The 14943-nt window shown below is 42.5% G+C and overlaps 1 protein-coding gene across 2 annotated transcripts in view; it reads left to right on the forward strand.

Annotated features, from left to right (window-relative positions):
* ZNF512B (zinc finger protein 512B) overlaps nucleotides 1–13650 on the forward strand; it is a 1156964-nt gene extending 1143314 nt beyond the window's left edge. The window contains exons 16-17 of one of the 2 annotated variants that reach the window (XM_069650846.1): nucleotides 4609–4707; nucleotides 4863–13650. In XM_069650846.1, coding sequence (XP_069506947.1) covers nucleotides 4609–4707; nucleotides 4863–5171 — 408 coding nt within the window. In that variant the 3' untranslated portion in view covers nucleotides 5172–13650. Of the gene's footprint in view, nucleotides 1–4608; nucleotides 4708–4862 lie in introns of those variants that run through there. The other variant, XM_069650847.1, reaches the window with a different exon arrangement.
* Nucleotides 13651–14943: the final 1293 nt, after the last annotated feature.

The following is a 14943-nucleotide window of genomic DNA, read 5'->3' on the forward strand; positions in this document are numbered from 1 at the left end:
TCTGACACATGGTTTTGACTCCACACATTCCATATAGGTGTTTGCCTTGTGTTTAAATAATATACTATGTTTCTTTGCATTCATTGCACACTTAGGCAAACCACCAATGATTGTGCATCTGTTTGTTTTGTTTGTTAATTTTTCTTCAGCATTTGCCATTCTTTCTTTGTTGCATTTGTTTAATAAGATGAATGATATTTGATCCACATGTACACCAGAAAACGAAAAAAAGTTTCATGTTAAACCTAAATGCAGAAAATTCTCTCTGCATTTACTAACACTGGCTAAATAAAAAGCTACAGTGCACCCTTGAAGGGCTCAATTGCTCATCTTTTTGAATACGTATGACAGTTAGCTTAATGAAATAGCTTTTGCCATATTAAGCATGCTGAATACATAGCCTTTACTAAAATATATATGTAAAGAGACTTAAAGTAAGTGGCAGGACGCCATCCCTCTTGTTTCAAGCGGAGAGGAACAAAGGCTGGTACTCCTCCTACTTTCTCATCCCCAAAAAGGACGGAGGATTGAGACCCATCTTGGACTTGAGAAAATTAAACAAATTCCTCAGGAAGGACAAGTTCAAGATGGTAACCCTTTCTCAGATCCTTCAGGCTCTCCAGCTTCAAGACTGGTTGGTATCATTGGAACTTCAGGATGCTTATTTTTATGTGCCGATCCATCCCAAGCACAGAAAATACCTGAGGTTCGCAGTTGGCAGTTCTCACTTTCAGTTTCGAGTTCTGTCATTCGGGCTTTCCTCCGCTCTGAGGGTTTTCACCAAGTTGATGTCAGTGGTGGCAGCGAGTCTCAGGAGAGGGGGGATTCACGTCTACCCCTATCTGGATGACTGGCTAATAAGGGCACGTTCCCCAGAACAAGCTCAGGAACACCTGTCGATCACCTGCCACTTCCTCCACAACCTGGGCTTCTCCCTCAATTTCAAGACGTCCCACATGATACCATCCCAAAAACTCCAGTTTATCGGAGCAGTCTTGGACACTTCCTTGGGCAAAGCCTCGCCACCCGAGGTTAGAGCTCTCCACATCCAGCAGATGGTAGCAAAATTCCAGAAAGCCCAGCACCTGCCGGCCTTCTATTTCCTGAGGTTTCTTGGCCTCATGGCATCCTGCATTTTTCTGGTGCCAGAAGCCAGATTGAGAATGAGATCTCCCCAATGGGCCCTCAGAACTCAGTGGTCCCAGTTCTCGGGGAATATGTCCGATCTTCTGCAAGTCCCGAGCACAGTTGCTCAGGATTTATCATGGTGGGCTTGCAAAGACAACATTCTCAAGTGAGAATCCTTTTGGCAACCATGGCCGGAGATAACAGTAGTGACGGACGCCTCACTCACGGGGTGGGGAGCACACACCAACGATCTGACAATCAGCAGACGTTGGTCTCCATCGGAGTCCAAACTACACATCAACCTTTTGGAGATGAGGGCAATCAGACTGGCTCTGAAGGCCTTCCTGCCCTCCGTACAGGGAAAGAATGTCCTGATAATGACGGGCAATACAGTGGCCATGTACTACCTCAACAAAAGAGGAGGCATAGGATCACTACCTCTGTGCAGAGAGGCAATGCAGCTCTGGTTCTGGGCAATACGAGAAGGAATCGCTCTATCGGCAGATCACCTAGCCAGAGAGCAGAACGCAGCGGCAGACGCTCTGAGCAGGCAGAGTACAGTCTCCCACGAGTGTGAGTTAGCTCAGGAAGTCCTTCTGGAGATCTCCGCCCTTTGGGGAACCCCTCAGGTGGATCTGTTTGCAACCTCGGTGAACCGAAAGTGCAATCAGTACTGCTCAAGGGAATTTCCTCCGAGAGGAGCTCTGGGAGACGCGTTCGTAGTGGATTGGGATTTTCCCCTGCTGTACGCGTTTCCTCCAGTCCCCGTGATTCCTCAAGTAATCAGGAGGTTGAGAAAGTTCAGGAAAACCAAGATCCTAATTGCCCCGGATTGGGCCAGGAGAACATGGTACCCGGACCTTCTGGACATGTTCATCTGCCCTCCAGTACGTCTTCCACAAAGAGAGGATCTTCTCTCGCAAGAGGAAGGTCGGGTTCTCCATCCAGAGGTCAACACGCTCAACCTTTATGCATGGTTTCTGAGAGGTTGAGATATAAGGATTGGGATCTTCCGGATGACGTTATAGAGATTTTGCGTTCGGCCAGAAGGCCAGCAACAAAATCCTTGTACCGGTGTCCTTGGAATAAGTTCAGTAACTGGTGCAAAGATAGAGATGTGGACCCTTTTCAATGTGGCACACCAGTGGTGCTTTCTTTCCTGTTACATCTAGCCAATCTGGGGCTCCAGGTAGGAACAATCAAAGGATACCTGGCTGCGCTTTCCATTTTTAAGCATACCTTGGAAGAGGTTTCTTATTTTAAAATACCATTAATAATACAATTCCTGAAAGGACTTACAAATGTATATCCACCAATACCATTCCATGTTCCAACTTGGGATTTGAATCTCGTTCTTAAATTCTTGACATGTATACCATTTGAGCCTTTGCATTCATGCCCATTGGGGCTTCTGACATTAAAGACTGTCCTTCTTGTGGCATTAACATCAGCCCGCAGGGTTAGTGAACTACAGGCTCTCTCATGTAAACCTCCATATACCACTTTTTATAAGGACAAAGTAATTCTGAGAGTTAAACCATCTTTCTTACCGAAAGTAGTTTCCGACTTCCATTTGTCGCAGAAAATAGTTTTATCAACATTTTATCCTCCTCCTCATTTGGGAAAAGAAGAGGAGAGATTACATAGGCTGGACCCCAAAAGGGCCCTCAGCTTTTACATTTCAAGATTGACAAAATTACACCAAGATGACCAACTTTTTGTGGGATACACAGGTCGTAAATTGGGTTTAGCGGTGACCAAACAAACCATATCCCGCTGGATTATTCTTGCTATATTGGAATGCTACAGACGAGCGGGGAAAGACCCACCGGATGGGATACGTGCTCACTCCACAAGGGGAATGACCACTTCTGCGGCTTTGAAGAGGGGAGTCCCGGCAAAAGATATTTGCTCAACTGCAACATGGGCATCAATACATACTTTTACCAAACATTACTGTTTGGATACGGCATCCTCAAATGAGGGTTTATTTGCCAGAGCAGTACTTCACTCTGCACATGAAAACAAAAACTAGTACTCCCGCCTCCAGATTGATCACTGCTATGCGAGTCTATCACAAGATGAGGAATACGTGGGAGGACACAATCCATTTGAAGAACAAGTTACCATCTGTAACGTTCTTTCGACTGGATGTTCCTCCCACGTATTCCTCATCGACCCTCCCAACCTACCCCGCAGTATAGTTTATACTTTCTTGCAATTTCCTCTCGCGATGGGCCTATCAGTCACAGCATACGCCTATATGTTCCACGAGTATTTCCTCGAAAAAACAGAACTGAAGCCAACGGGCGCGGCTCGAGCCATTTATACCAGCGGTGACATCGACACGGTACGGAGCCCATCGAGGGACATTCGATGCCACGACCTCGAGCACAGCGCCCTCTGCCAAACATTTTTTTTTTCGATGCAGCGAAGCTGCCGAAACGAATTATCACAAGATGAGGAATACGTGGGAGGAACATCCAGTCGAAAGAACGTTACAGTTGGTAAGTAACTTGTTCTTCAAACAACCCACCTCCTCCTACTAGTACTGCTCGCGAATCTATGCAAAACATGTGATTTCTAAGCAGATCCACACGCCTCCGAAGGGATACGTTACTTACTGTAATCGTATTTTTGATGCTTGTATCTGCTTAGATTCACATGCGTCCGCCTTTCCTCCCCTCTTGGAGTAGAAGGCTCTTGTGGGAAAAAGCATAGATCCTTCACACTCTTATGGTCTCTACCTACACTCCACGCTTACAACTCACACTCCCTCCAGGTCTGATACAAATAATCTGAGGGACCTCGACACGTGAGAGATCATGGGTACGGGTACGTCACACTAGGGGATAGTATTACAGTCACGCCCTGTCGACGTCCCTTTTCGAACTTTGAAAACTTCATGTGCAATACTCTGCAACTTTCACTACATTTCAGCCTATGCAAAGCATGTGAATCTAAGCAGATACAAGCGTCAAAAATACGATTACGTTGAGTAATGTACCCCCTGGATGTGCATTTGTTTTATAGGGTTATTTTGGAGCTAGTTACTTAACTTTGGTTTTACCTTCTTAGAGTGTTTAAAAGGCTTAATAAATATAAATGTGTTTTGCACTCCTGTGTAACCGGAGTTATTTGATTGCTCTGGCTGTGGTTCATTGTACTATTAGACCACCTCCTTAACTCCGGATAGCTTGCCTTACTGTTCTTCTACACTCCCTTGATAGTTTGGCTAGTGTGTCAATTACTCTGTTCGCTAATAAGGGTGGCCTCTCAGAACTCTCCCACATGACTGGTTCTGAAATCTCTCTCAACACAAAGGAACTGAGATCCAAAGTTTAGGGGGTGTAGTATTGTGGTCACTTTCTCCGTAGGGGTCATACGTATCTCAGTATGCTTGCCCTGCTATATGCTGTTACATGATCTTCTGAGACTGTACCTATTTTGTGCAAAGATTTTGATTTGTTTTTCTTGTAGGGGGATCGCTCAATTGGGAAATACCGATGCCTCTTGTGTTTCAAGGAATTCAGCTCAGAAAGTGGAGTCAAGTATCATATACTCAAGACACACTCACAGGTGAGCATGTATTGCATTCGTAATGCATTTGTGGTGGTTACAGTGCTCGCTTAGGGCAAGGGTGCTTTATCTGTGCAGGCATCCATTCAACCAAGCATGGATTAAATTCACAATGAGAAGTACACATCTATATAAATATTTCTTTTGCTTTGCAGAATTGGTTTCGGTCATCCATTGGAGCTGTCCCCACACGAAAGTACCAACAACCTGTCTCCAAAATTAGAGAACGACAGAAAAGCACAACAACGAAGAAACGGGGCAGAAAACCCAAGGAGAGGCTCCTAGTGACCTTTCCAGCCCATGGAAAAGGAAACCTGGCAGCAAAGACTAACCCTTCCCATAAAAAGGTCATTGCCGCAAACTGGCAAGGAAGCAACAGCCACATTGCTGAGGGGAGGGAGAAATTCAACATCCCTCCCAGCATCAGGAAGGGAATAGGAACCAACAAGCTGCCCGAAAAATGATTGTTTTAAATGCTTATCCTGATTCTTAGTTTATACGCTTTCTGGTTCAGTACAGGGACAGCTCTACACGGTCACTTTCCTCCTCCACCGTCCCCCTCTACCCCATTCTCTTACAATAGATTAACTAAAGTACTGAAGTCACACACCTCTGAAAGGGAAACAAGGTGCAATCAAAGTCCAAGCACAAAATCTGTATCCTACTCTTAAAACACACACACGTTATACAGATGTACATGCAGTATACATAAACTACACATGCAGACATCTGGTACACTTTGCCTACACAAACATTACTTATGTGCACACACTAGCAGTATGTTCTCATACCAATGCCATACACACTTAGATACTATGCGCACACATACATACATAGGTGGGTATGACAGCCCATGAGGCATAAAGGATCCCGCTATGAGGCATTGAAGGCTTTGCCAGAATGGTCAGCAGAGAGAAAGTAATAGATTTGTCATGGCATAGAATGTGTGAATTTGTAGGGCACGGAAAATGGTGGTAGGAAGCAAACCGTCATCAAGCCTTGGAATTTAGGGATCCCTAACTTAGCAAGCTGCCTATGAGCCAATTTATGTATTCAACTCTATAGCCTCTCTTTTATGATATGTTGTACATTTTTTTATATTTGAATGTGATGGCAAAGCCATTGGAGAAAGATGTAGGCTACGCTTCGGTACTTGCATCGACTATGTTGTTGAGATGGGACGTTAAACCCAGGGTTAATCTTATGGAACATTGTTTGCTTGCTGCTACAGACAGGTTGTGTATTTAACATTCCTTATCTTCATTCCAGAGCAACCATTGCGTCCCTCCCCACCTCTATTTACTGCTTCACTCAAGAGAAGTTCTGATGGGGAAGTTTACTTTTTGTTTTGACATGTATAGTTCTATCCTTGGCAGGTTGAAATATGTGACATTCTGCAGCTTGTATGCATGCCAGCTGATCTGTAATGCTGCAAGCAGGCTTTTGTGGAGTCTTCTGTGATGCCCTAGTTTGATGACTGAAGTCTATTTCCAATTTTCAGTGCACCCGGAGACCCAGAATGGTGAGCCACAAAAAGGTTTTCTCCAGGGGTGCCCAGGTGTTTGGCGAGTGGGGTCGCACAGTGCTTAATCAATCTCCATATAGACTATACACATCTGTCCCAGGAGACCACTTTTTATGACTTAAACGCACACCCCAGAGGCACTGGTAAGGTTAATCGTTTTGAGAAAAGCATCCCTTACTGTGATTCATAAAGGATTTTATAATGGGCATTCTGGCTATTTAGCTTGCCAATTCTCTACCTTGAGTCACTAGATGACTTGTTCAAGATTAGGAATATGACAAGCACGGATCCACAGTTTTTTTTAAATTAAACTAAATCAAAACAAACTGATCCTCAACATCCCTGTCACTTACTCCTGCCCCTCCCCATTCCATCTGCCAATGCACTTTTTTCAGGGCAGTCTGAGTCTCGCATTTGCAAGACCTTTTAACCATTCAAACGGCTTGTCAACAGAAGCAATTAATGAAGTTGGTCCTTCTGTTGACAAGCCGTTTGAATGAATTCAGTCATGGGGCCCTCTAGTTTTGCCCCCCTCTATGAATAGCTCACCCCTAAAGAAACCTTTGACATTAGCTTTATTCAGGGCGGAAGAACTGGAATCTGAAAACGGCATTAGATAGTGCCACTAAAGGAAATTAATCCATACCTGTTATACAAGAACTAGCCCACAGGCACCTGGTCCATGCAGAAGACCAGGCATGCCCCCAGGCAACGGAACACCCAAAATGCTACCCTCTTATATTCACATGATCATTTTGAGCATTCTGGGATGGTAACTCTGTTTGACTTCTTGGCAGAGCATGTTACACTTTCGGTGTATGTTGAAAGTCTTTGAATTGAATTCAGTAAGCTTTTATAAAAGCGCATATGTCTCTGGAGAATGAGGAAGGGAGGTCCAACCTAAGGAGACATATGCATGCTATATTCCAAGGAAGTGTGTACTTTTTAGATCACCCCAAGCACGCCTGCATCATTTTAGTCCAGATGTCAAAATGGTATGTTCTGGACAACTACTTTGAAGTTCTGGTCTGAGCTGGTAAAATAGCTTTCATTTGCTTCAGTAAGTTGGCTCATAAATATCGAAGATTTAACTAGTGATGGCATATCCTTAAATAGCAAAAGGTATACAGGTATACCCCACACTCATGCGCCCTTCTTATAAGAACATTGGTGAGTGAAGTGAAGGGGACAGCAAGAGGTTGTGCTTGGGTGGACCTTTGAAGACATGTTCTGCCACCTGGCTCTGTGTTGGAAGCATCACATGTAGACTTCATCATTTTATCATTGAAACATTTACAAAGTGTTCCGAACCTCCTAGGAGCAGAGAATAGCCTAAATTCATGAACTGATGGAGGATGCCACCACTTTGGGGAACGTTTGTTCCAGGTAAGTGACATTTCACACTCTAGTGGAGGATCCTATTTAATTGCTAAGTATCTTGGAACAATTTGAGCTTTCTTTTTCAAGGGTCAGCTGTGATACTAGGGTTTGTGGTGTTCAAAAAGTGCCAGTCTCCCAAAGCAGTCTTTTTGATGTGCTTGATGGTCCCTCTGTTATACCGTTTTGATGCATCTGCACAGGTTTTGAGGCATAACGTTGCATGAAATGTCTTCATCTTCTCCATTTGTTCATGTTTGCTGCCACTGAGTTTACCATTACCTGGAAAGGTTTGCCCATTTTTTAAGTAGGCCAGTCTTTTAGTTTGACCAATCTCCCCCCCCTATTCTTCTTGGAATTTGTGTTTGTTTGTTCAGTCAGAGACCAAACATTGCCTTTAATGGATACACTATTCACAACATGTGGTGGGTGGACATGGATAGATTATTGAACAAATGCTAGTTGTCTTGCTCGCAAATTGTTCACCAGGGTTTTAGGTGCTGCGTGAAGAATGTGCCCATAGGCCAATGCCAAGCATGAAGAAAGACGTGAAATAGTTTTAATTTAACCCAGGCTGTTGAAGGGAAGGCCATGCTAGCCATGCTCCCTGCATCACCTTACCGCTGTTGAGGAGATGGAATCTTAAGAAGACCCCCCCAAGCGCTTTCACATTAAGAGCATAGTGACGTTCCGCGTTTTATCAATTCATTTAATTTCTCACCTCTGGTACAAATCACAAATGCTGTTCACTCTCTGAGGAAACAACCTCCTGACAACCGAGGCCCATACCGACTGCAGCATGTCCTCTTCAAGGAGGAGCATCCTGGGTCTAAGTCCCGGGGTTCCTCTCTTCCCTGTGCATTAAGGTAATTGCATAAGCATTGGCAGTGTTTTAGGAGCAAAGGTAATGTTTAGGGTTTGCTATATTCATCATGTTTTGGGCACTGAGCGGAGAGTATATATCGACATCATAGTCACCTGACCCAATCCCTTTGGCACATCTATTCCTTGTAAGCCTTCAATGTCAAGGCAAGCTAGATGCCCCGAAGCTGTACAAATGGGTACTAAAACACTTATGTTTTTCCCCACTTTCTTAGTTTATCTTTATTTATTGATATAGCTATAATATATATTCATTCTCCTCTATACATTTCCAATAATACTATTTATATATCGTCTTCACTTCCGCTTAGGTTTACACAATATAATTTTTCGTCATTGGGGGCCTGAAGACTGACACTTTATAGATTGTCTGGTTGCAAAAACATTAAGGTAAGCAAGTCGCCAGACAAATAGCCTCTTTAGAACACCCTTTGACTAAGAGGAAAGAAACATTTTTGGTATGTCCAGCTTCATGTTTAGACAATCCAGATATGAGATCAGCAAGGCCGTACATGATTCCTCCATCCACTAGAAGATATCTATATTCATACTCACTTCATCTCTCCCAGACTTGCAGGTGTCAATCAGCCAAGTAGACTGAGCTTGGTATTTCAAATGTAGGAAAGCTCCTTCATTGGTACCCAGGACAGTGGATCTTCACACACACACTATGACTTTTGATGTCTTAAGGTTCTGTCACTTCCATCTTCGTCCAAATTTCATAGACCTTCTAAAGGAATCGAGGAAACCTTTGATCATGAAATGCAGTGGTCACAAGTGGAAAATATTTTGAGTTTGTTGATCTCCAGTCTACTGCAATATCATGTGGAAGCCATGTCTCCCTGTCCTTGGGACTTGGCAACACTGGTCTACAGTATGTATTTAATGCATTTGTGCATTGTATGTCCAGTTGCAACATTGGCCTTTTACTGGCTTTTCTAAGAGGCCAATGTTCAAAAATGGAAAACGAAATTCCCATCTCTGCTCTCACAAAGGAATGAGAACTCCTGTTTTCACCCTTGGTACATGCATCACATTAAGTGCCCTGGAAATAAGCTTTTAGTACATTGTTACTACTTCTCAACGTGAGTAGCATTCTTGCTCCGTCTGTTGATGGGTTCTTTACAAATATAACCTGCATTTCTGACAAAGGTTGTTTTATACTCATGTCTGTTAATTCTCTTTTCATTCGACGCCCAACAGGTCCTTTCTCTGGACTGTCCCTTTTAATTTCTGCTATCAAAACAGTGCCATTACGTGTGGGCTGTGACTTTTTATAGATTCTGACGTCACTGGGCTCAATCAAATGCTTTCTGCCTGTTGTAAAAGGGTACAAACAATGTGAATTGTTAAAAATCTTTCTCCATTCAGTGTGATTTTCTAAACGTGCTACTCTGCAGAATACCCACACTTTAGACCAGGGTGGTCCAACTCCAGGCCTCGAGGGCCCAGATCCATGTTGGGGTTTCAAGATAATCCTGGTTAATATTCCTGAGATAAATCTGCATGCAATGATTCTAAATGTATGCAAGGTTTTCCTCATGAATATTAATGAGGGATATCCTAAAACACGTCAGGATGCCGCTCCTTGAGGCTTGGAGTTGTACATCCCTATCAAACTATTTACAGGTGAGTACATTTTTCTTTGTCAGCCTCCAGAAACAGACTTGTACATTAATCGACATTAGGAAATGGACTAGGAAAGAAACTTCCCACCTTCCTGTAAATCTGCATCATTTTGCAGGTGATTGTAGGAAACAGTGGATTAGTAGATGAGAATTACATTTCTTAATGGGTAAGCTACCTTAAAATGTGAAATTGCTGCAAAATTGATGCATTCACTAAGACTCCCTTGCTCCCGTGCTACTAATTACCTGTCAGCTATGCATATTGCTGGACATTTGCCATATAAACATTTTGGCATCTTCTTGTAAATAATACTGACTTGTTAAATCTTTTCCTATTGTTATCTGCTCATTGCAAATGAGGGAAATGATCTTTTATGACGATTTGGGTTGATGTTCTCAGTCACTGTTGGCTCTGGATATGCTAGCTCTGGTGTCATGCTGAAGATCACTGGCGTCTGACAGAGTGCACTATGACGTGCTCCATTAGTGCTTTTTTGGGCCCAAAAGGAAGATAGCTGGACGATGAAGCCTTGCATGGGCCCTGTGCGTGGTGCCACAAGATTCTCACATAAGCCTATATCGGAAGACCAGTTTGGTGACCTTACCCTCTGTATTGATGGCACTGAAAAATGTATGACCTTTTATTCACTGCTTGTCAAAACAAGTAAAACGGAAAACCTCCTCCCAGGATATGTGGTTTTGTGTGTCAGGAAGAGAAGCACCACTGTGACCCCATTCTCTGGCAACACTGCTGTTAGCAAGACTTAACATTCCTGATTCAGGTTGGTGTAAATGAATTGGAGTTTAAGATACATACTGCTAGCTCAGATGCAGCCTCTCATGATTTTAGAATATGGATAAAAGATTGACTAGATTCAATCGTTTTGAGATTTCCCTAGATAGTCCACTGACTTGTGAATGACACGCGCATAAAGGTCATGTCTCACAAACCCCTTTATGCATTTCCATTCAATTTTTACACCACTGTGCTGCTGTATTTCCACCCGCAGGCTCCACTCTTAGCAGGTGCAGGGCTGTAGGCTCTGCTGCAGAGCCTGACATTGTTATTGATGGATTCCAAGCTGTACAATGATTCACTCTGTAAAATGATCCTGAAAGTCTGTTGTTGCAAAAATCTTTTAAAAAGTACTTATTTTATGGAGACATTTCCAACCCTTCTTGTTGTGGTACCTAAAGACCAAAAACGTACTATGTGATTAAAAGCAATCGGTCTACTCGGAGCTGTTCGCTAATACTTTGCAAAACGTAGAACAGTGCATCTTGTCTCCTGTCATTTAAGTACAGAAGGGAATGTTCTTGCTGCCCATGTGGAGTATTGCAGGTACTCACCGCTGCAGGCCTGAAGGGGTATATGCTGCCCTTGACTGGATTCCGATCAGTGCTGATCTGATAAAGTGCTAGTACTGCTGTAATCTCATTCCCTGCAATGAAATGCTGTTTCTTTCAGCATGCAGTAATTGTCAGTTCCTGAAGCAGTCCCTGCAGATGTGTGCAAGGGCTTGTTGTCTGGTCTAGCGAGAAGTGCCAGTACTCTAGTGATGTTCCTTTAAAACACTTTACAACAAATGTTTTGAAAGAAATACCCCATCCCAACCAAAAGACACCATTTAGAAGTAATGTGCAAAGTCTGTGACAGTCTATGTATCTCCCCACAGTGCCATGCCATGTGATCTTGTGTTGGTTGAATGCAACCAAGATACATGCAATGCAGAGGTCCAAGGAGGGCTAACTCCTTTTAATATTGTGCAACTGCTCCGGCATCAGGAAAGTAGGTTGTAGAGGATGTCTGTATCTCCTTTGTGATCTAGGGCTCTTTATTAGATGGGTCGAGTAACAAAACTGCTGACTGCTATGAGAGTGTGGTAGTTCGTTTCTGCTTACATTGGAGCTGGAAATAAGGTTTCTAAAAAGGTAGCTAGTGAAAACTATGGGTTTCCAGCTGTCGAATGTCATCAAAATTGGGCAGATGCAGATTTTGGTGTATTCATTTCTCAACTTTGGGGAAAATAGTGCAGATGAAAATGTTTAGACTGTGTAGCCGTTGACTTTGGTTCAGATGAGACAGGTGTACCTAACCCCTGTGCTTCAACACAAATGGGCAAAGTGTTACTAGCCTTTCATTCAAATGTTTTATCTCCACCTCACCTGTCTTACATGTAAATATCTAAATATCTAAAATGTTTAGATCTGTCTTAGACAAAGATGGGTGTGCTTTGCCTGTTCTCTTAGTAGTGTGGCCTCCACTCATGAATACCAACCAACTGGTAAGTATGATCCAGAAAATGTGTGTATTTTTATAGAGGGCCTAAATAACACTTGGACAGAGAAAGCTGTTCCCGCTTTCTACCTTATTTACGGAGTCCACGATTCCTAATTTTCCAGCGCAAAGAAGGTGTGGTAAAAGAGACAATGGTTCAGGTGTCAATACCTCAGAGAATGTGTAATGTGTTGGTTCCCTTGGTGGAAGTAAATAGATGACAGTTCTCACACTCTACCTCCTCTTCTGTACTCACAAATATAAATTTAAAGAAATGTGGTAGGTGTAAAGGTTGCGCCAAGAAAATGTCTGGTTGGGAAAAATTTGCCAAACAAAAATAGACCTTAAATCTTCCAATGCTGGGGAAAAATATATCAGGTGCAAAGGTTAGGCTGTCCACCTCTTGATGTTGCAGGTGTTCATAATGTACCACTCCACTTTTGACATTGTTGAAAAAGTGACAGGCGACAATATGAAGCTATTCATCTTAAGACATTGGTTAAACAAGAGCAGGTAAAAATGCAGGTCCATCCACCTGTAGACGATATCAAAGATAATGAAATGACAAATGTTGGACTATCTGGCTTCCAAAACTAGTGAAATGTGACCAGTTGTAATAGTTGGTTGCACATCTTTTGATGTTTTTAAAAGGGGTGGGTACAAACGTTGAGGGGCAGAGTTTCCTGCATTAGTGGAAATTAGTGAGGGTAAATGTTGCACAGCTTTCCAAGGTGATGAAAATGGGTTAGTTGTAAATATTCCGATACATTTTGATGCGCTCATATGTTTGCCCAGCTTTTAAAAGTTGAAGAAAATGGATGTGCGTTCCAATGTTGGCCACCTAGCTTTCCAGGTTGTTTAAAAAGGGGTAGGTATGAATATCGGATTGACCAGCTCTCAACTAGTGGCATAGTAAGATGCACATACCGATCTATACTAACCTTCTGCTGTGAGTTGTAGGTTTTGTGGAACGTGCCCATGGATATAGCAGACTGCCTGTTAAAGATTTAATCTTTAGTCATACATACATGCATACATAATAGTAAGGGTACAATACAAATAATCTTCATATAAGCTAATTTTTTTACAGACTTCCTGCTCTGAAGTTAACCAGGCATTTCTTCGACCTGATGTGGGCAGGTCGCTAAAGGACTAGTAATGACAGCACCACTAAATAGCTAGTTGGATTTATCTATGTACTGTATGTATCAAAAATATTGTATCAAATAAATGTTTATTGATTTTCTTTTTTACATATTTGGTGTGGACAAGTTATTTCTCCATAACACATTAATGCTGTTGCATGCTACTGTGGTGCTGAGAAGCCTTGCTGTGATCACATTCATATTATTTCTACAAGCAGAGTATGTACGGCCCACGACAGATCATTATAGGCTTCCCAAGTGCAATGTGTATTCTTGTTGAATTTACATCTCAAATGAATTTTGGCTGAATGACTGGGCAGGTTTCTTTTGGCGTGGTTTTCATGGTGGGACCACCAGGGGAAGAGGTTCAGCTCTGCCTTAATTGAACAGTTGTTGAGGTGGCAGAATATAATGTATTTTGAGTTTAATCATTTGTAGTAAATACATCAATAAACAGTAAATCTCAATTTAAATAATACATTATATTGCCATAACTCCGGAAAATATTAGTTTCTAATGTAAATAATAAAGGGGAGAATAGCCATAATTAATGTCATTTGTCATAAAATATGCAACATATATAAACATAACAGAACAAATAAATAGCACAACTACAATATAAATAAGGGCAGTTATTCTTTTAAATAAAATTACATATATAGAGAGAGCAAATGTGTGATTTTTAAGCAGTAAAAACCACAGAAAGGCGATTACTGGATAAGTAATGTTTGCTGGTCACATATGGCCTTAAGAATACACAGACTCCAAAGGATGGTTCAAGCATTTTTATTTCTTAAAACTCAAACAATGCAGAGGCTCGATGATATCTGAATGAAATATGGCGTACCTCTCTCTCTCATCTCCCATGGGCTTCCCACCTCCCTAGCCCAGGCTTCCCTATGGCCACAACTAGAGATTGGCAACACCTACTGTCTAGAATTCTGACTGGGGTGATAGCCTAAAGTCCTGAGCCTTTTTTATCTTGCTCCCTTCTGGAATTATTAGGCGGAACTCCTATCCTAACAGTTCTCCATATCTGGTTTTAAATATGATCTGGTGCCTTTTCAAATGCACAGTTCCTTGCACTCAGCACTTCCACACTTTTGTTTCTGTGCCTGATGCTGCAACCTTCACTCTGCTATACCACTCCTACTTTCTCCTTCCCTCTCCTCTTTTTACTCCCTACTTTTGTCCCTCTAATGGTCACACAAAACTACTATTGAATCTCCCTATCTCCTCTACGCTCCTCTGTCCTCTACTCAGCTCTCCTTTGCTCTCCATGCTCCTCCTTCAGCTTACATTCACCCCTTTCACTTCCTCATACACTCCTCTCACTTGTATGTGTCTGCTCTTTCTCTAACCCTGACACCACTCAGCCATACATGCACTGTTCTACACAAT

Source organism: Ambystoma mexicanum, chromosome 3p (assembly GCF_040938575.1).
Source record: "Ambystoma mexicanum isolate Mex_15411 chromosome 3p, UKY_AmexF1_1, whole genome shotgun sequence".
Classification (NCBI taxonomy): Eukaryota; Metazoa; Chordata; class Amphibia; order Caudata; family Ambystomatidae; genus Ambystoma; species Ambystoma mexicanum.